The sequence below is a fragment of the Cherax quadricarinatus genome, chromosome 81, assembly GCF_038502225.1.
Source record: "Cherax quadricarinatus isolate ZL_2023a chromosome 81, ASM3850222v1, whole genome shotgun sequence".
NCBI lineage: Eukaryota > Metazoa > Arthropoda > Malacostraca > Decapoda > Parastacidae > Cherax > Cherax quadricarinatus.
Genome location: NC_091372.1, coordinates 4148996 through 4171495, shown reverse-complemented (window position 1 = coordinate 4171495; position 22500 = coordinate 4148996). Strand labels below are relative to the sequence as shown.

Genomic DNA, 22500 nt, shown 5'->3' with positions numbered 1-22500 from the left:
GCTAAAGTTTAGCTTCATGCTACCCTGGTTCTGTGTACTACTCTTAAAAGTCCACCTTTGTTCTGTTTTTAATAACTAGTTTATCTGTCCATTTCACGAGATAAATGTTGGTTTCTTGATGTACAGGAGGGCCCCTCTCATACAGCAGGTTAGGTGCTGAGCTACTGCTGTAAAGTGAAACAGTCTTTTTCACTTTCAAATGCATATAAAAGCCTGATAACATATTTACACTATTATATGTTAAGTGAGGATAGTGAGGCTCAGGTTAGGGTGTGTAGAAGAGAGGGAGACTACTTCCCAGTAAAAGTAGGCCTTAGACAGGGATGTGTAATGTCACCATGGTTGTTTAATATGTGTATTTATAGATGGGGTTGTAAAAGAAGTAAATGCTAGGGTGTTCGGGAGAGGGATGGGATTAAATTATGGGGAATCAAATACAAAATGGGGATTGACACAATTACTTTTTGCTGATGATACTGTGCTTATGGGAGATTCTAAAGAAAAATTGCAAAGGTTAGTGGATGAGTTTGGGAGTGTGTGTGTAAAGGTAGAAAGTTGAAAGTGAACATAGAAAAGAGTAAGGTGATGAGGGTATCAAATGATTTAGATAAAGAAAAATTGGATATCAAATTGGGGAGGAGTAGTATGGAAGAAGTGAATGTTTTCAAATACTTGGGAGTTGATGTGTCGGCGGATGGATTTATGAAGGATGAGGTTAATCATAGAATTGATGAGGGAAAAAAGGTGAGTGGTGCGTTGAGGTATATGTGGAGTCAAAAAACGTTATCTATGGAGGCAAAGAAGGGAATGTATGAAAGTATAGTACAGTGGACCCCCGGTTAACGATATTTTTTCATTCCAGAAGTATGTTCAGGTGCCAGTACTGACCGAATTTGTTCCCATAAGGAATATTGAGAAGCAGATTAGTCCATTTCAGACACCCAAACATACACGTACAAACGCACTTACATAAATACACTTACATAATTGGTCGCATTGGGAGGTGATCGTTAAGCGGGGGTCCACTGTAGTACCAACACTCTTATATGGGTGTGAAGCTTGGGCTGTGAATGCAGCAGCGAGGAGACGGTTGGAGGCAGTGGAGATATCCTGTCTAAGGGCAATGTGTGGTGTAAATATTATGCAGAAAATTCGGAGTGTGGAAATTAGGAGAAGGTGTGGAGTTAATAAAAGTATTAGTCAGAGGGCTGAAGAGGGGTTGTTGAGGTGGTTTGGTCATTTAGAGAGAATGGATCAAAGTAGAATGACATGGAGAGCATTTAAATCGGTAGGAGAAGGATGACGGGGTAGGGATCGTTCTCGAAAAGGTTGGAAGGAAGGGGTAAGGGAGGTTTTATGGGTGAGGGGCTTGGACTTCCAGCAGGCGTGCATGAGCATGTTCAATAGGAGTGAATGGAGACGAATGGTATTTGGGACCTGACGATCTGTTGGAGTGTGAGCAGGGTAATATTTAGTGAAGGGATTCAGGGAAACCAGTTATTTTAATATAACCGGACTTGAGTCCTGGAAATGGGAAGTACAATGCCTGCACCCTAAAGTAGGGGTTTCGGGATATTAGCAGTTTGGAGCGATATGTTGTGTATCTTTATACGTATATGCTTCTAAACTGTTGTGTTCTGAGCACCTTTGCAAACACAGTGATTGTGTGAGTGAGGTGAAAGTGTTGAATGATGATGAAAGTATTTTCTTTTTGGGGATTTTCTTTCTTTTTGGGTCACCCTGCCTCGGTGGGAGACGGCCGACTTGTTGAAAAAAAAAAAATGTTAAGTGAGCTATTGAGTTAGGCCTAAAAAATGCATATACAGTACACATGTTACTTATCTTAAAATATTTTCATCCTTAGCTTATGGCGAGTGATGAATATATTTATTGTAGAAAGACAGAATTAATGAAGAATGGGTATAATTGAAAACTACTGCATTAGCAAAATGCTGTGGAGCAGGACCCTCCTGTATAGTCATGTCTCAATTAGTGCAAATAAACAATCCTGTGAGGTGGTCTCATTAATTGAATTTGCACTATTTGAATTGTGTGTAATTTTTGCACATGATTTGAAGAGTTTGGGGGTACGAAAACTAGAACTAATTAATTTTGCACTAAATCAAAATTCGCACCAGCTGAGACTTAGCTGTATAATTTATGCATTGTTTATATTATGGCTTCTTAGGTTAGGTAATATTTATCAAGAAACAGGTCAGTTGTTTCTTGATGAAGGTCTTAGTCATATGATGACCTACAGCTGGAGCTTTTGGTTATCTGACTGAGGCCTTCCACTGGCTTACTGCTCCACCCCTTTAAAAAATTAATATTAGTTTATGCCTTCTGTGTGTTTGAATTTGCACTGTACAGTTGAGCCCTAAATTCACAGTCTTGCAAATTCAGATACTTCATTTATATAAATAATTTTACTGCTAAACTTCTCATGAATTGTTTCAGTTACTAGTATTTACAGTTTTATGGCAGTGCCCATTGTGTTCTGGTTTGGTGTTCCCCATCCCTAAATTGTAGGGTTGGGCACATCCCTAAGTTGTGGATTAGGTCCATAACTCCTAAATTGCGAGGGTGGGCACATGACCTCTAAATTGTATTCTTTTTAGAGCACAACCTCCATAGTGTAGGGTTTGGTCCATGACCCCTAAATTGTGGGGTTGGGCAACCGACCTTGAAATTGGGGTTTGGTGAATGTCTCCTAATTGTTGGGGGTTTTCACACAACCCCAAAATGGAAAGCAGCTCTGGAATTGTTTTCAAAATTGTATTACGTACTTGGTTTTCCCCACCCAAATTTTTTTTTTATGAATGTCAATGTGCAAGCAATATTCATTGCGATATGGTCTTTGAAACACAAAATAAGCCTAAAAATTTAAGCAAGATTGATTATGGAGACAAAATTTAGTTGAATGGAGCTTAGATTCTAAATTCATGGGGACCCATCTATGAATATGAGGGCTTGATTGTTCATACATAGAATTTGTGGAAGGGACGTGTGTGTAGTTCACGACATTCATTAAAGGAAACGTTTTGCCACGAGTGGCTTCATCAGGACACGTGGCAAACCCTTTTCTTTAAATGCCTTGAACTGTGACAAGTGTCTTTTTAAACAGTTCTTCAGTATCACCATATTATTGTGCTTTCGTTTGTTTTATAATAATTCTAGTTTGTATTTTGGACTTAGTTTTGAGTTAGTCAGCACTATCCTAAGGTCTAGTAATTACCATAGACTTGTATGCAATATTTGCAGTATTTCATTTGTGTGGACAAGTTATTTCCAATGGCAACATAAGGAGGGGAGGGGGGTGACACCATAGAGCCTCTAAAGAAGGTGACACTGATGCCCCAAACAGTGCTGCAGCAACATAAGAGAAAAATCCTTTGCTTTTATTTAGCCTATTATATGATTACAGAGTACAAATAGGCCTATATAGGGAAAAATCAATGATGCTATACGAAAAACTTATGATAAATCGATAATTTTATTTACGATATTTTGGAAAAAAAACAGTGATTATGTGTGAGTGAGGTGAAAGTGTTGAATGATGATGAAAGTATTTTCTTTTTGGGGATTTTCTTTTTTTGGGTCATCCTGCCTCGGTGGGAGACGGCCGACTTGTTGAAAAAAAAAAAAAAAAAAAATTGGAAAAATCTTTAATCCACCTGGCATCACTATGATCACTCATCACTGACTGAAATATGCAAGAATGAGCTCATACTTGAAATACCAAGACTAAGGAGGCACCTGTAAGCTGCTGATGTTGATCTTGAAAAAGTTGAGCACTGGACTGCATTGGATGCACTAACATTCATAGACAAATGGGATTTCATTGAATCTCTTCCAACTTCGACACTCTGCCTGAGGTTGTTCCTTACTATGTGCTCCTGTGGCTTCTTGTGAAAGAGTTTCTTGAAATTGAAGCTGATTAAAAACTATTTACAGTCCACAATGATTCAATCCAGAATCTCTGACTTAGCAATGTTATCCATAGAAAATGGGCCAGTTGACAGCATTAATTTTGATGATGTGATAGATGATTTTGCAGGATTGAAGGCAAGGAAATGTAAGATATGATTCATTGAGATGTTACCTGTACTTAAGGCCAAATTGGAACTAGTGTTTCTCTGATATTGCATTGTTTTTCATTATTTTTCACTTTTTTTTTCTTTGTTGAAGATGAATAAATGTAGGATCTGTTGCTGTACTCAAAGTGGTATTTGAGTTTGTTTCCTCAATATTACTATGATTATTTATTTTATCATTAATAAAGTTGAGAAATATTCTCCTGGTCAGTTTATGGCCCTTAAACAGTCTTATTGCTAAACATTAGTCATTGGGCATGCAGTACTGATGTAACTGGAGTTCACTCTGCCCCCATCCCCCCACCCTTGGATTTCATGGGGGTGACACCAAAGATGCTGCCCCGGGTGACACCAACCCTTGTTGTTTTACAACAAGCCAATGGGAATACAGCTCTCTGCTGCTCTGAAAATTAATCAAAATCTTCCAGTAACTTTCTCACAAGTATACATTTTGTCTATGTATCTCTTCCTAGTTTTTGCTGAGTGAGAGGGGAGGAAAGCGCTTTGATGCTAATGAAGGTTTTATTCATCCATGGAATTAGACCTACTCTTTGGTTCCTTTGGTTAAAACTGATTTCCTCTCATTCCCCAGTCACCGTATAACCCCTTCAAGTTTAGAAAATTTTATGGTTATAGTAATAATGTATAATTCATTACAAATGAGATTATGGATATTCTCCAAATATTTTGATGTGCAACCTGGGGTGCTGTATAATTATCTGGAAAATTTAGGATCATGATTGTCACATTTCACAGTAGACTTTCCATTTTAAAACAAGTGCTAATTTATTGTTTGTAAGCCTATTTGATTTGCAAATGTTTTTGTCCTTTGTGTTTCAGTAAGTGATTTCAATGTTTACTCAGTTGTGATGTTAGAAAAAATGTTCAGCAGATATATTGAAGGGCTTTAAAATATGTATTGTAGGGGAGAAATGTAGTTAAATGTACATGTATGGCTGTGATGGCTAATAATGTTGCTTCTGCGCATCAGACAAATGGTCTCATGTTCTTGTACATAATACATTTTTAAACAGCCATTTTCCTACTGTGAAAAATTGAGTGGGATATTGTGGCTCAGAGGTTCATTGGGACTATAATGTGCATGCAGTTTTGGAAAGAGCTTGGGAATGAGTAATGGTGAATGTCATTGATTCTTTCCATCAACCTCCCATTCTGGGAAATAAGTCATATTTTTTTACCAAAGTTTTTATGGATTACAGTACACAATTTTGATAATTTAGAAACTATTCCATTATCATATAATATCAATTCTTCTCAGTTTTTCATTAACAGGTTAACTCTTTTCCATGTATTTTTTTTATCATCACTTAGATAAAATTATAGAGTTTAACAAACCCCAAAGTTTCTGCAAATATTGGAGTGGAAATGTTTGGGTGATAGCTGGATCTGCCTAATATTGACCCAGTAGGCCTATTATAGTATTTTTTATTACTATTTTATGCTGTTACACTGTACAGGTTTGGCAGTACAATAGATATAGACAAGTGGTGTGGGTAGTAGGTGTACTGCAGTGCTACTCTTTTATTGTTTTCTTTACTATAGTTATTGCACTATAGATTTCAATCCTCCGTAGAAATATTTTCAGCGGATAAGTTGAGTCCCTTAAATTCTTTATGAAGAATTTGCAGTAACAATACATTTCAATTCATTGTAATTTTGATTTTGGTCTTATAATACAAATATAATTTGAAGCAGCTGAAGGCTCAGAAGAAAGCCACTGTTTACACAAATACATTTTGAACAAACTAGTAAGCCTTACACACTATGAAAATGCAGACCCTCAGCTTAATAATTGAGTGTATACACTAATGAAATTTAATATATATTTTGTGAGGTACATATATCCATTGTTATTCTGCATTTTATATTTATATTTTATACATTTACCTCATGTTGGGTTCTTTCATCGTACTACATAAAATGGTTGTTTTGTGACAAGAAAATGCCTGAAACCACATCCCCTGTAGATTATCTTTAGCCCTTTGGTTTACTTGTTGCTGTCTTACTTATGTAAAAGTGAGACCATTTGTTATTGTAGAGTGTGGACACAGAGCAGTGGTACGGCATGCATGATTCAAACCTGCTATGCTATTATCTGAAGTCACAAATGGCCTTCCTGAAGGAGACGTGGTTAATGCTTGGCAGACCCACCTGTACTTACATTTTCTATTCATTTATGTTAGGTAAGCTGAGAAATTTATAAGGTAAATGCCATTCTACTGGAATAGTTGAAACTGAGCATTTTAATTGTTTTTGATACTCTCCATTGCTTGTTAATATTTATTGAGGACAGAAATGCTCAATAGGACAGCCTTGGCAGCATATCTGATATTTGCACAAGAATAGGACAGGCAGGAAATAGGAATGTCAGAATATCATTAAAGTAACAAATGGTGTAGGAACTGCTGGGAACCTGTCATGCAACCTCACACAGGTAAGGTCATTACAGTATCAATGGTATACACACTATAAACAAGTACATTAAGGTTCATATAAGAGTTCCCAGTGGTTTTTTACACATTGTTAATGATATTTTCCTTCTGTTAGGCATGTATCCTCTCAAATGGGATATCCCTCAAACATTTGGCATGGAAGGAAAAAATCTACAAATTAGATAAGACATAATTTTGCTATGCATCATCCCTTAGGCCATTTTATATTACAAATTCTAACATGGTTATGTTGCTAAGTTAATTTTGGCACAAAATAATGAATTAATTTGTGAACAAATGCATAAATTTAGTTAACTGTTTTCTCTGGGGAAGAGGCAAGAAACTTAGATCATATCCTTTGCTTTTCTTTTCTGTAGAAGCTGTAGAGACTAATGCTGTTATGACTAGTGCTGTAATGATTAGTGCTGTAATTCCTAGTGTTGTAATGAGCTCTTTTATTGTTTCAGCCAGGATATCTGAGAGTACACATGCCTTTGTTAGACATCAGCCACTGTGCAAATTTAATACAATTGCAATTCATCTATACTCTTAAGCTTTTGCTTTAAAATTTCTTTTTGTTTTGTGTATTCCTAGATTTATTTAACCTTTTGTAGCCCAGAAATCTTGCTGCTTACTGTGTTCTTCTGAATTACTAAATGACTAATGCTGTTGAATGTTTTTGATTATAATGAAGATTACACGGGATTAATGTTATATGGTTTAATACTTAAAATAACAGTATGTATTAAAGAATTGTTATCCATATTTAAAACTAAGCATGCTTGTCATAGATGACTGCAAGATTAAATAACTTCAGAGAGAATTATGATACATTTTGTAGTGCTGAAATATTTTGTAGTACTGATAAATGTATTAATTCAAGGATTATGTGGAGTAAAATAAAGATTGGATGTAAAAAGTGGGTTATAATAAGCGTTTATGCACCTGGAGAAGAGAGAAGTGTAGAGGAGAGAGAGAGAGATTTTGGGAAATGTTGAGTGAATGCATGGGGAGTTTTGAATCAAGTGTGAGAGTAATGGTGGTTGGGGATTTCAATGCTAAAGTGGGTAAAAATGTTATGGAGGGAGTAGTAGGTAAATTTGGGGTGCCAGGGGTATATGTAAATGGGGAGCCTTTAATTGAGCTATGTGTAGAAAGAGATTTGGTAATAAGTAATACATATTTTATGAAAAAGAGGATAAATAAATATACAAGGTATGATGTAGCACGTAATGAAAGTAGGTTATTAGATTATGTATTGGTGGATAAAAGGTTGATGGGTAGGCTCCAGGATGTACATGTTTATAGAGGGGCAACTGATATATCGGATCATTATTTAGTTGTAGCTACAGTTAGAGTAAGAGGTAGATGGGAAAAGAGGAAGGTGGCAACAACAAGTAAGAGGGAGGTGAAAGTGTATAAACTAAGGGAGGAGGAAGTTCGGGTGAGATATAAGCGACTATTGGCAGAAAGGTGGGCTAGTGCAAAGATGAGTAGTGGGGGGGTTGAAGAAGGTTGGAATAGTTTTAAAAATGCAGTATTAGAATGTGGGGCAGAAGTTTGTGGTTATAAGAGGGTGGGGGCAGGAGGAAAGAGGAGTGATTGGTGGAATGATGAAGTAAAGGGTGTGATAAAAGAGAAAAAGGTAGCTTATGAGAGGTTTTTACAAAGCAGAAGTGTTATAAGAAGAGCAGAGTATATGGAGAGTAAAAGAAAGGTAAAGAGAGTGGTGAGAGAGTGCAAAAGGAGAGCAGATGATAGAGTGGGAGAGGCACTGTCAAGAAATTTTAATGAAAATAAGAAAAAAATTTGGAGTGAGTTAAACAAGTTAAGAAAGCCTAGGGAAAGTATGGATTTGTCAGTTAAAAACAGAGTAGGGGAGTTAGTAGACGGGGAGAGGGAGGTATTGGGTAGATGGCGAGAATATTTCGAGGAACTTTTAAATGTTGAGGAAGAAAGAGAGGCAGTAATTTCATGCACTGGTCAGGGAGGTATACCATCTTTTAGGAGTGAAGAAGAGCAGAATGTAAGTGTGGGGGAGGTACGCGAGGCATTACGTAGAATGAAAGGGGGTAAAGCAGCTGGAACTGATGGCATCATGACAGAAATGTTACAAGCAGGGGGGGATATAGTGTTGGAGTGGTTGGTACTTTTGTTTAATAAATGTATGAAAGAGGGGAAGGTACCTAGGGATTGGCAGAGAGCATGTATAGTCTCTTTATATAAAGGGAAAGGGGACAAAAGAGACTGTAAAAATTATAGAGGAATAAGTTTACTGAGTATACCAGGAAAAGTGTACGGTAGGGTTATAATTGAAAGAATTAGAGGTAAGACAGAATGTAGGATTGCGGATGAGCAAGGAGGTTTCAGAGTGGGTAGGGGATGTGTAGATCAGGTGTTTACATTGAAGCATATATGTGAACAGTATTTAGATAAAGGTAGGGAAGTTTTTATTGCACTTACGGATTTAGAAAAGGCATATGATAGAGTGGATAGAGGAGCAATGTGGCAGATGTTGCAAGTATATGGAATAGGTGGTAAGTTATTAAATGCTGTAAAGAGTTTTTATGAGGATAGTGAGGCTCAGGTTAGGGTGTGTAGAAGAGAGGGAGACTACTTCCCGGTAAAAGTAGGTCTTAGACAGGGATGTGTAATGTCACCATGGTTGTTTAATATATTTATAGATGGGGTTGTAAAGGAAGTAAATGCTAGGGTGTTCGGGAGAGGGGTGGGATTAAATTTTGGGGAATCAAATTCAAAATGGGAATTGACACAGTTACTTTTTGCTGATGATACTGTGCTTATGGGAGATTCTAAAGAAAAATTGCAAAGGTTAGTGGATGAGTTTGGGAATGTGTGTAAAGGTAGAAAGTTGAAAGTGAACATAGAAAAGAGTAAGGTGATGAGGGTATCAAATGATTTAGATAAAGAAAAATTGGATATCAAATTGGGGAGGAGGAGGAGTATGGAAGAAGTGAATGTTTTCAGATACTTGGGAGTTGACGTGTCAGCGGATGGATTTATGAAGGATGAGGTTAATCATAGAATTGATGAGGGAAAAAAGGTGAGTGGTGCATTGAGGTATATGTGGAGTCAAAAAACGTTATCTATGGTGGCAAAGAAGGGAATGTATGAAAGTATAGTAGTACCAACACTCTTATATGGGTGTGAAGCTTGGGTGGTAAATGCAGCAGTGAGGAGACGGTTGGAGGCAGTGGAGATGTCCTGTTTAAGGGCAATGTGTGGTGTAAATAAATATTATGCAGAAAATTCGGAGTGTGGAAATTAGGAAAAGGTGTGGAGTTAATAAAAGTATTAGTCAGAGGGCAGAAGAGGGGTTGTTGAGGTGGTTTGGTCATTTAGAGAGAATGGATCAAAGTAGAATGACTTGGAAAGCATGTAAATCTATAGGGGAAGGAAGGCGGGGTAGGGGTCGTCCTCGAAAGGGGGTAAAGGAGGTTTTGTGGGCAAGGGGCTTGGACTTCCAGCAAGCGTGTGTGAGCATGTTAGATAGGAGTGAATGGAGACAAATAATATTTGGGACCTGATGATCTGTTGGAGTGTGAGCAGGGTAATATTTAGTGAAGGGATTCAGGGAAACCAGTTATTTTCATATAGTCGGACTTGAGTCCTGGAAATGGGAAGTACAATGCCTGCACTTTAAAGGAGGGGTTTGGGATATTGGCAGTTTGGAGGGATATGTTGTGTATCTTTATATGTGTATGCTTCTAAACTGTTGTATTCTGAGCACCTCTGCAAAAGCAGTGATAATGTGTGAGTGTGGTGAAAGTGTTGAATGATGATGAAAGTATTTTCTTTTTGGGGATTTTCTTTCTTTTTTGGGTCACCCTGCCTCGGTGGGAGACGGCCGACTTGTTGAAAAAAAAAAAAAAAAAAACTGATAAATTTTGTAGTACTGAATGGAAAACTGCCCTCTGTGAAAGGTATGATTAACCATGTAGGAATAGCTAAATTGTCATTTCTCTTTCACTGGTATTTGGACTTTCTTACTGCTTTTAGCTTGGCCTTCTTATGCCTTTTGTTTTCTCTAGTTAGCATATGCATTTTCTTTTGTTTCTTGGGTAACTGATGGTGATGCAAATACCAACTCAACCAACTACATCCACCACCAGAAAAATCTTGATCATGGCATGCATATCTATTCGTACTAAACCCAAAATGCAACATCTCAAGCATCCTTGTACTGTAATCCAACACACAGACCTGAAACCTGAGTAGTGCCTTAGTACCTGGTACTGTATTCTTGTGATTGTCCACCAATGTTAGAACCTACAGATCCACTTGACTAATCTTGTGTGGCTCCCTTCATTATTATTCTGGTTTGAAACACATCTTTTAATGTTATGTCCAAGATATGTTGAGTCAGACTCTCCAAGCAGAAGTTTAAATCTTTCTGCACTTTGGTAGTTGGTTGCTCAGTGGAAACATAAACACATATGCAGTTTAATGTGATCCTTTATTGACAATGTTTCGCCCACATAGTGGGCTTTTTCAAGTCACACACAGATCTACCTGGGGTGGAAGGTATGGGAGTATTGAAAAAGCCCACTGTGTGGGCGAAACGTTGTCAATAAAGGATCACATTAAACTGCATGTGTGTTTATGTTTCCATTGTGTCGGTATTTTATACCATTTATTTTCATGGTTGCTCAGTGAAGAGCAGGAACCATTATTTCCAAGTACAGTAGAGTCCCACTTACATGGCAGGTTAGGTTCCTGGCTACTGCCAGAAAGCAGAATGCCATTTTTTCCACTGATAAATGCATACAAATGCCAGATAACAAGTTTACATTAACAAATATTAACCCTTAAACTGGCCAAACAGATCTATGTTCACATGCGTAGTGCTCCAAAAGTAGATCTATGTTTTTTTTACATATTTTCAAATATAACAAAAAAACATAGATCAAAGTTTTTTTTACACATTTTCAAATGTAAAAAAAAAACAAAAAGAAGATAACATTTTTTTACATACTTTCAAATGTTGAAAAAACGTAGATCTACGTTTGGACAGTTTAAAGGTTAAGCTAACAGTAGAACTAAGTATTAAAAAAACAACAGAAATTAGAATACATATACAGTTCATTCATTACTTACCTTAAAATATTTATAGTCTTAATGTAGGGTGAGAAGTGTGTAGTATTTATTTGTAGGAAGTCAGTTGGCACAGTGAAGAGGCTCTTGGTCTGAGGAATTAGACCTTTTGGTCTCCTTCCTCAGACCGAATCTAATTACCCCCCAATTCCCCTTTCCCTATACCGTCCTCTCCACCCCCCTTTTTTTTGCCCTTTCCTTCCCCCTTCCAACCCTCCCCTTTCCCCAACCCGTTTGTAGTCTCTGGGGTCCTCCCCTCTGGCATTATGGTTTCTAAGTAGGGGGAAGTGTGCTGAGGTTCATCCCACTCTGTAGGGTCCCTCGGGGGTGGTGTAGTTTGCCGTGGAATCTGAATTGTCTGGAGGTGCCCTGCTCCCTTCCCGGATTTCCAAGAAGTGGGCGGGTTGTTCTGCAGATGATGGGTGTATCTCCAGAGGCTGTCTGTCGGTTCTGGGAGGTGACAGCCGAAGGAAGTATGCTTTGTGGTGGGTTTCTGACCACCCTTTCTTTTGTCCGCCGAGGTGGCTCAGTAGATGTGAGGTTGCTATCCCAGAGCGTTGGTTTACTGGCGTGAAGGGGAGGGTATGGCACAGGTTCCATGCTGCATCTGCACTGCTAGTGGGCTCGAGGCCCTCTCGGATGAGGGGAGGAACTTTCCATGCCTTTTAATGACTGTCCCTCCACTGTCCCTCTGGTTTTTTCTTTCCTTCTTTCTTTTTTTCTTTAAAATAACAAGAAAGAAGCACCACTATCATGGAGTCTTCGTTCTGTGATAACCCTCCTCCTCCCAGGCCCCTTTCTGTTCCCACATCCTGTTCTGACCCGGCTTCATTATTGGACCATTCTCTAGACTTCTCATACCCCTTTACCTTCTGCTGGTGACACTTTGTAACCTGCTCCAGGTTCTGAGGTGCCACCTGTTTCTGTTATTGCCTCTACCTCCTGCACGTCTTTAACAATGTGTCCGGCTTACCCGAATACGGTGCGACGGTTTTCGAATCGCCCAACTCCCTCAAGTCGGGACGCCCATGGTACTACTCCTAAACGTTCCAGATCATCTACTGATAGTGGTTCTCCAGCTGGTTATCTTTTTGACCAGAGTATATTGGTAAAGCTCTTTTACGACACATTGGCCAAAATACATATATCCTTTGCAATTGTACACGCATCGTTACAGTTCAGAATTCAGAACGAGCTCATGATCTTTCCCATATTACTTCCATAGATAACATTCCAATCACAGTTCATAAGCATGCAACTCTGAATTCTTGCAGTGGTACAGTGGTTTTACCATGTATCATTGTACAGAGTGATTTTCTGTCTTGTGGCAATGATATTTTAGAGCAATTAGCCCTTCAGGACCTTCCTATTCTCAAAGTAGATATACATCCTGCCTGCTTGCGGGCGGAGGTGCTTTCCCAGTAACATCACCCGCTTAACCTTTGACTGCCGTGAACTCCTGTCCTCCGTTTATATCACAGGCCATCACCTAGAGATCCGTAGAGTAGTCCCTACTCCCTAACAGTGCCGAAATTGCTGGCACTTCGGACACCCTGCTAAATACTGCAGATCTGCGGCGGAGTGCTTGGTCTGTGGTGCCACAGATCATGCTGATACATCTTGTAGTCTTTTTCCCCTCTTGTCTCAATTGCAAAGAATCTCATCCTTCTTTTTCACGCCGTTGTCAGGTCTATCGTAATGAACAAGAAATACATTGTCTTAAGGAGAGTGAAGGTCTTACGTTATGGCTGTCTCTCAGCTCCGCCTTCAGGGAAATCTTCCTCGTGTTCTTTATTCTTGAGTTGCTTGGAGACCTCCAACCTTGCCGATCCTCCCGCCTATCAGCTCCTCTGCTACCATGTCTTCTGGGGTTACCCCTGTTTCTAATTCTTTTGTGGTTTTTACCCTCTGAAACTCCTACCTCCATACCTCTTCCTACTTCTACATCTCGCTTGCTAGTTTCTTAGTTTGCAAGACCTCACAAGCATGCACCTTCTTCATGCCTATCACTTGTGAAATTGAACCTACCTTCTACCTTGGTGCCTCGTTCTCACCCCCTTTCTACCTCTCACACAAAGGTGGAGGTTCACTCCCCCTTGTGTAGTCCCCCCTTCTCCTGTTCCTCCCACTCAGTCTTCTTCCCCAGTTACCTTCTACCCTCCTTCCTTTCCTGTTCCACCACAGGACTCTTTTATCTCTGCTGGCGCATCTCTAAGTTTATACTCCCCTCCCCTCTCAGACCTCTTTGGTTCCCTCCATAGTCTCCCTGGTCTCTACTTACTCTACCTCACCTGTCTCTTGAGATTATGGCTTTGGTATCTTCCTCGTCCCCTGAGACACTTGACGCTATCTCCAACTAAATTGTGGAGACGAAACCCTCGATGTACACTGACGCGCCTCCTTCTACCCCTTCTTATTTTTCACGACCTTCGCAGCAATCTTTTTCTTCACAGCATTCTGATTCCTCCTTGCTCACACAATTACCGTTGCCTCCACACATTCACTTCACTGATCCTAATAGTCCATAGATTTTATTGAAACTCTCTACATGGGGCCATTATTGATATAATCGGACCTCAGATCATCTCTTGTATTTTAAGCGGATAAGGGCAGTCGCTCATCGCATCATACGCGGCGCCAGGTGCACTTGTTGGCAAGACCATGTGTCTACCATTACCTCAACTTCCCCTATGAGTGCAGTTTGGAAGAAGGTACGGAAGTTGTATGGCAAGTACGCTCTGGACCCAGTTCCTGTTTTGCGGGTTTCTGGTGCTAGTGTTGCAGAACCTTTCAAAGTTGCCATGGAAATCAGAAACTATTGTATCTTGTTTGTGTCTCCCAAGGGCTTTACCTCTGTCCTTCATTTCTCACGTCTAAGTCTACCAAGGAGCAATTACCCTTGGATTTCTATTCTAATGGAATGGAGCCACATAATGTACCTTTCACTCTCCTAGAACTAGAGTCCATGCTTGCTGGTCATCGGCGGCTGGGCCAGATGACATTCATATCAGTATGCTACATCTGCATTCTACAGCCCTTATGGACCTTTTGTGCCTTTTCAGTCTTACTTAGACATGAGGGGTTCTTCCTCAACATTGGAAATCTCTCATTATCCTACCGTTTCGCAAACCAGGCACCTTGAGGCTTGATGCCTCTCACTATCATCCCATTGCTCTGACCAGTGTAGTCTGTGAGGTAATGGAACAGTTGATGAATAGACTTTTGATATGGTATTTGGAGACTCACAGTAGTCTTTCTCCTCACCAGTATGGCTTTTGCAAGGGCCACTCTACTTTGGACCCCTTGCTCCATTTAGATATGTATGTACGAAAGGCCTTTGTTAACAAACACTGTCCTAGCAGTCTTTTTTGATCTTGAGAAGGCATATGACACCACTTGGAGGTATAACATTTTAGCCCAAGCCCACTTCTTAGGCTTCTGCAGTAATCTACCAATCTTCCTAGCTGCTTTCTTATCTGACAGACATTTTTGTGTCCATGTTGGTGACTTGCTTTCTTCAGACTTTGTTCAAGCCAAGAGAGTCCCACAAGGCTGTCCTTAGCACTACTCTTTTTCTCTTGACTATAAATGGCCTATCTTCCGTTCTTCCATCGCATATTTGGTTGTCACTGTATGTAAATGACTTTGCTATAGGTTATGCAGGTGCTGACTGTTGCCTGGTAGCAGCCACCCTTCAAGATGCGATTGACCGAGTTTCCCATTGGGCCACTTCTCATGGCTTAAAATTTTCTAGTACGAAAACCCATTCGTTACCTTTACTAGACGTCCTCTTATCCCAGATATTCCAATGTATTTACACGGCTCACGTATTCCAGAATGTGATACAGTCGAGTTTCTTGACCTCTTCAATCGTTGGTTAATATGGAAGCCTTACATTTCCTCTTTGAAGGCAGCTTGCCATGGTCGACTGAATCTCCTTAAAATTCTTGCGCATCATTCATGGGGAGCAGATCGACGGACTCTCCTCTGTTTGCATTCCACCCTAGTCTTGTCCAAGATGGATTATGGAGACCAAGTCTATTCTGCAGCTTCTCCTTCCACTCTAAGTTAGATCCCCCTTCATCATCAGGGTCTACATTTATGCCTTGGTGCCTTTCGTTCATCCCCTGTTGAAAGCCTCTATGCTGAGGCGAATGTTCCTCCCTTAGCTGATCGTCGTGATGCTCATTGACTTCGTTATTTTGTTTGTGCTTATGACCTTCGTTATTTTGTCTGTGCTCATAGCCTTCGTGTTCCATCTATGTATAGGTTGGTCTCAGACATTAGTAAAAACCCATTATTTGTTTGACACCCCTGCTTACTCCGACTGTTTTCTCTTCATCTTCACTCACTCTGGTCCTCTATCCAGTTGACCCCCATGTATGTTCATTCCATGTCTGCCGTTTCCCTTTCCCCTACTGTCATGCACCAAAGCTCTCCTACCTACGACTGCTTCCCGCTCTATTTTTCTTGATCACTTATGGTCGCATGCTCATGCTGTTGCTGTATATGCAGATGGTTCGAAATCTTCTGACGGCGTTGGGTTTGCGGCGGTGTTCCCTAATGATGATGTCCAAGGTCATTTGTTAGACTCTGCTAGTATTTTTACTGCCGAGTTGTATGCCATCCTCATAGCACTTCTCCATATTACATATACATATGTCTCCTTCGACGTTTGTAATCATTTCAGATTCCCTCAGCGCTTTAGAAGCCATTAAGCAATTTGATTCCCCTCATCTATTAGTCCTTCGCATTCAACTATGGTTATGCCGTATGGCTAGCAAAAACAGAGATATCGTTTTTCTGTTGGGTCCCTGGACACGTTGATGTGCAGGGAAAAGAACAAGTGGATGCTGCTGCACGGTCAGCGGTGCATGACCTTCTGGTTTCCTATAGGGGTCTTCTGTTTAGAGATTATTTTTCCAGTTGTCTCTGCTTGTCTTTGCAGCTGTTGGCAATAATGGTGGTTGGGCATACACCATAACAAATTGCACTCTATTCAACCGCTTTTAGGTTTGTGGTCATCTTCTTACCACCGTTGCTGTACTCAGGAGACTGTACTCTCCTGTCTCTGCATTGGCCATACTTGCCTTACCCATGGGTATCTCAAGGAACGACACCCTATTCTGTGAGATTTGTCGTGTCCCTCTTTCAGTTTTTCACTTTCTTCTAGATTGCCCAATTTACCAGCGCGCTCGCAGGATTTACCTCCAATGCCGCCACTGCCCTACCACTCTTACCTTACCTTCTCTTCTTGCAGACAGCCCTACCTTTGACTTCGATTGCTTTTTGACTTTTTGTCAACAACTGCTTTACTTTACGAACTTTGAAACATAGCCCATAGGGTCCCTTTCACTCCTTTTCTCCCCTCACCTCTGATTCTCTCTCCACCTAGCTGTTTATAGCCCCAGCACTATTCTCTACCCCGTAGCGCTGTATGACCCTTGTCAGTTTAGCACTTTCTTTGATTTTAATAATATAAGTCAGGTGTAGGTAGCCAGGAAGCCCACTGTCTTCCTTTCCCAAATGTAATATACGATATTTAAAGTGGCCCAGAGCAATAAAATGCATATACAGTACATTCATTACTTGCCTTAACCCTTTCAGGGTCCATGCCGTAGATCTACGGCTTTACGTTCAGGGTCCAAAATGTAGATCTACGCCAAAATTTTAGCGGCGTTAAATTTAGCGCGAAAATGCTGGTAGGCCTACATGTGAGAGAATGGATCTGTGTGGTTTGTGTGTGCTGTAAACAAAAATTCTAGGCGCCTGCATAGCATTGTGGGAACACCGGCTCAGTTACCTTTGTTCACCATGCCTCGTCGCAAGGCAGCTCTCACTCCAAGGAAAATTGGGAGACTCCTCTTCCTATCTGATAGTTCTGACTCTGATGGAAGTGGAAATGAAGATGAATTCTTTGGCTTTGATTAGTTAGTGACCGAAAGGAATGACCAGGATATTGATAATAGTGCAGAAAACCCTGACGATCCTCAACCTTCTACCTCTGGTGTGGGCACTCGTGACTCACGGTCAGTTGTACCTCAACGCAAGAGAAAACTATTATTTTCGCGTAGCCAGGCCTCTGACTTCAGTAATGATGATAGTAACGTGGATTGTGATTTCATTGCTCTTGACGATCATTCGAGTAGCGATAGTGAGGAAACATATTCACCAGTGAAGCGTCGGTATATACGCCGCCGCATGCGCTCGGGTAGTTTTCCCTATGCAGTGCCCAGGGGACGGAGTATATCCCAGAGTACATCCCGTGGCCCTACACCAGGAATAGACAGTGAAAGTGAGGATGATGTGGCTACACTTGGCATGGATAGACCACAGGCATCAGTAGGTGGTGGTAGTGGTGATGGTAGTGCCACGGCAGTGCGTGACTCACCAGCCCAGGCTGGGACCCACGCTGCTGACTCCTCAGTTCAAGGACAAAGCGGAGCATCAGCCACCAGCCCACCACAACCACAACTACCAGCACAACCATCCTATGATGTCCAGTATCCACCAGCAAACCGTATCTGGGATTGGTAGCAAAATCCCAATTTTGTTCCCAAGCCCCACCACTTTAATGGCTCTCAAAGTGGAATTCTACCTACTTGTCCCCTTGGAACCACTGCCAGTGAACTGGAATTCTTTGAACTATTCTTTGACCAGCCCTTGATGGAAACTATTGTCGGGGAAAGTAACAAGTATTTTGAGTACACCATGACAGATACGATGATATCACCACAGTCAAGACTACACTGGTGGAAAGAGACGACTGTTGCAGAAATGTATTTGCTTTTTGCAACAATAATGCTTATGCCTCATGTCTATAAGCATAATATAAAAGCATACTGATCCACAGATCGGCTAATTTCTACCCCGGTCTTCAGTGAAATAATCCCAGTGAACAGGTTTATCTTACTGTTACGTATGTTGCACTTCTCTGACAAAACCAGGCGTGACAGAAGTGACAAGTTATACAAGATTAGAAATGTTTTTATGTATCTGAAGGAAAAGTTCAACATGTACTTTTATCCATTCAAGAATCTTGTACTTGACGAATCTTTGATTTTGTTCAAAGGTAGACTGTTATTCAAACAGTATATACCGAGCAAGAGAAAATGCTTTGGTATAAAACTGTTAGTACTCTGTGACAGTGGCCTGGTATTAGATATTGTATACATGGGAAGTAAAACATTGAAAGATACCAGGATGTTATTGGGTATCTCAGGTAACGTAGTGAGAAGCATGATGGCACCTTATCTTGGTAAGGGGCATACATTATATACCGATAACTGGTACACAAGCCCTTTACTCAGTGATTTCTTGTGAGTGAACAAGACAGATGTGTGTGGCACAGTGCGTTCTAATTGTAAACATATGCCCAGGTTCAGCGCAGGCACTCGTGGTGATGAGGTGCAGGTGTTTACTGCCAATGACATCATGGCATTACGGTGGCATGACAAACGAGATGTCACATTGTTGACACCCATTCACCATAACGAAATGCAAGACAGTGGCAAAGTTGATAGAATGACTAATAAACATATTCGAAAACCAGTGACAGTGATGATTATACACAAAACATGCGCTTGGTTGACAAATGTGATATGCAGATTGGCTTTGTTGATTGTGTTCGTAAGAGTTACAAGTGGTATATGAAACTTTTCTTCCATCTCGTGGACATTTCAATGCTCAATGCATATAATATGTACCAGGTGAAGACTGGCAACAGACCACCGTATGGTGAATTTTGTTTGTCTGTTGTCAGACAACTCATGAAATACCAGGTAACAACACCTGCTATACAAAACCGTCCTCGAACTCCTCAGGATATAACCAAGCGTTTGAGGAGGGAAGGTGATCACTTCATAATACAGCTTCCTGCAACTAAGAAGAAATTTGCTCAGAAGAGATGTGTTGTCTGTGCACAAACAAAATGATGGCAACAAAGACGCAAAGACACTCGGTTTATGTGCGAGGAATGTAAGGTACCTCTGTGCATGGTGCCTTGTTTCAAGGAGTTCCACAAGCTGCAGCAGTTCTAAAAACATGTCCAGTGATTGTACTTATGTAAATATATGATAGAACATTAGTATTATACAAGATTTGTGCATGTTTATTGTAATAAACAAAAGTGGTAAACAATACAGTGGGCCCTCAACCAGCGATGGCATCGATTAATAATAAATCTGACTAGCGATACATTTAAATGCAAAAATTTTGCCTTGACTAGCGCTTAAAAACCCGACCAGTGCTATTCGTTCCGTACGAGACGCGTCCACTTTGGCTGGCCTGAGGCGCCTCACTTGTCCCATGGGTGCCAGTGTTTACAAGCCAGCCAGCCACCACAGTCACTTCCAAACATACAACTGGAACATTTCATATTATCACAGCCTTTGTAGTGATTGCACCTGCAAAATAAGTCACCATGGGCCCCAAGAAAGCTTCTAGTGCCAACCCTACAGCAAAAAGGGTGAGAATTACTATGGAGATGAAGAAAGAGATCATTGATAAGTATGAAAGTGGAGTGCGTATCTCTGAGCTGGTCAGGTTGTATAATAAACCCCAATCAACCATCGCTACTATTGTGGGCAAGAAAACGGCAATCAAGGATGCTGTTCTTGCCAAAGGTACAACTGTGTTTTCGAAACTGAGATCGCAAGCGGTAGAAGATGTTGAGAGACTCTTATTGGTGTGGATAAACGAGAAACAGATAGCAGGAGATAGCATCTCTCAAGCGATCATATGTGAAAAGGCTAGGAAGTTGCATGACGATTTAATTAAAAAAATGCCAGCAACTAGTGATGTGAGTGAATTTAAGGCCAGCAAAGGTTGGTTTGAGAGATTTAAGAGGCGTAGTGGCATACATAGTGTGATAAGGCATGGTGAGGCTGCCAGTTCGGACCACAAAGCAGCTAAAAAATATGTGCAGGAATTCAAGGAGTACATAGACAGTGAAGGACTGAAACCTGAACAAGTGTTTAATTGTGACGAAACAGGCCTGTTTTGGAAGAAAATGCCAAGCAGGACGTACATTACTCAGGAGGAAAAGGCACTCCCAGGACATAAGCTATGAAAGACAGGCTTACTCTGTTGATGTGTGCCAATGCTAGTGGTGATTGCAAAGTGAAGCCTTTATTGGTGTATCACTCTGAAACTCCCAGAGTGTTCAGGAAAAACAATGTCCTCAAGGCTAATTTGTGTGTGCTGTGGAGGGCAAACAGCAAGGCATGGGTCACTAGGGACTTTTTCTATGACTGGTTACACCATGCATTTGCCCCCAATGTGAAAAATTACCTAATTGAAAAGAAATTAGACCTTAAGTGCCTCCTGGTATTAGACAGTGCTCCTGGTCATCCTACAGACGTGGCAGAGCGACTTTCTAGGGACATGAGCTTCATTAAGGTGAAGTTTTTGCCTCCTAATACCACTCCTCTCCTGCGGCCCATGGACCAGCAGGTCATTTCCAACTTCAAGAAACTGTACACAAAAGCTATGTTTGAAAGGTGCTTTGTAGTGACCTCAAAAACTCGACTGACTCTAAGAGAGTTTTGGAAAGATCATTTTACCATCCTCAATTGTGTAAACATTATAGGTAAGGCTTGGGAGGAAGTGACTAAGAGGACCTTGAACTCTGCTTGGAAAAAACTGTGGCCAGAATGTGTAGACAAAAGGGATTTTGAAGGGTTTGAGGCTAACCCTGAGATTCCTATGCCAGTTGAGGAATCCATTGTGGCATTGGGGAAGTCCTTGGGGTTGGAGGTTAGTGGGGAGGATGTGGAAGAGCTGGTGGAGGAGGACAATGAAGAACTAACCACTGATGAGCTGCTAGATCATCTTGAACAGCAAGAGGGCAGACCTGAGGAAACTGCTTCGGAGGAGGGGAGAGAGAAATTGAAGAAGTTGCCTACTTCTAAGATTAAGGAAATGTGTGCAGAGTGGCTTGAAGTGCAAACCTTTTTTGATGAAAATCACCCTGACACAGCTACTGTAAGCCGTGTTGGCAACCTGTACACTGACAATGTTGTGAACCACTTTAGGAAAGTCATAAAGGAACGAGAGGTACAGGTATCTATGGACAGATATGTTGTGCGACAGAAGTCCAGTGACTCTGAAGCTGGTCCTAGTGGCATTAAAAGAACAAGGGAAGTAACCCCAGAAAAAGACTTGCTACCTCAAGTGCTAATGGAAGGGGATTCCCCTTCTAAACACTAAGAAGATCAAACGTCACCCCTCCTCCCATCCCATCAATCATCACCAGATCTTCAGTAAAGGTAAGTGTCCTGTAACTGTGCATGTCTTCTTCAGTTTGTGTGTATTAAAATTAATATTTCATGTGGTAAATTTTTTTTTTTCAATACTTTGGGGTGTCTTGCACGGATTAATTTGGTTTCCATTGTTTCTTATGGGAAAATTAACTTGACTAACGATTATGTCGATTAACGATGAGCTCTCAGGAACAGATTAATATCGCTGGTTGAGGGTCCACTGTATTATGATAATAACTTTAGTACGGTTATTGTGTTCATTACAGAGAGTTTATACAAACAGTGGACCCCCGGTATTCGATGGCATCGGTATTCGATAAAACCGGTATTCGATGCATTATTTCGCCAAAAATTTTCCTCGGTATTCGATTGAAAACCAGGTATTCGATACGATTCGTACAAGACCTGTCCACATGTGGCCTGAACTGCCCCTTGTGTGCCAGTGTTTACAAGCCAGCCAGTGTGCGCACATCTAAGGATACATTCGGTACATTCTATATTATCCATATTATCACTCTGTTTGGTGCTTGTTTCTGCAAAATAAGTCACCATGGGCCCCAAGAAAGCTTCTAGTGC

At 40.7% G+C, this 22500-nt stretch overlaps 1 protein-coding gene across 15 annotated transcripts in view; it reads left to right on the top strand.

The window, feature by feature from the left end:
• The window catches only part of LOC128699776 (probable phosphorylase b kinase regulatory subunit alpha), a 353571-nt gene that overhangs the window by 97080 nt on the left and 233991 nt on the right, over positions 1-22500 (top strand). For 4 of the 15 annotated variants that reach the window (XM_070102279.1, XM_070102274.1, XM_070102271.1 and 1 more), the window contains one exon: positions 6154-6298. The exons of the other annotated variants lie outside the window; for them this stretch is intronic. In XM_070102279.1, coding sequence (XP_069958380.1) covers positions 6154-6298 — 145 coding nt within the window. The remainder of the gene's footprint in view (positions 1-6153; positions 6299-22500) is intronic. 15 annotated transcript variants of the gene reach the window in all.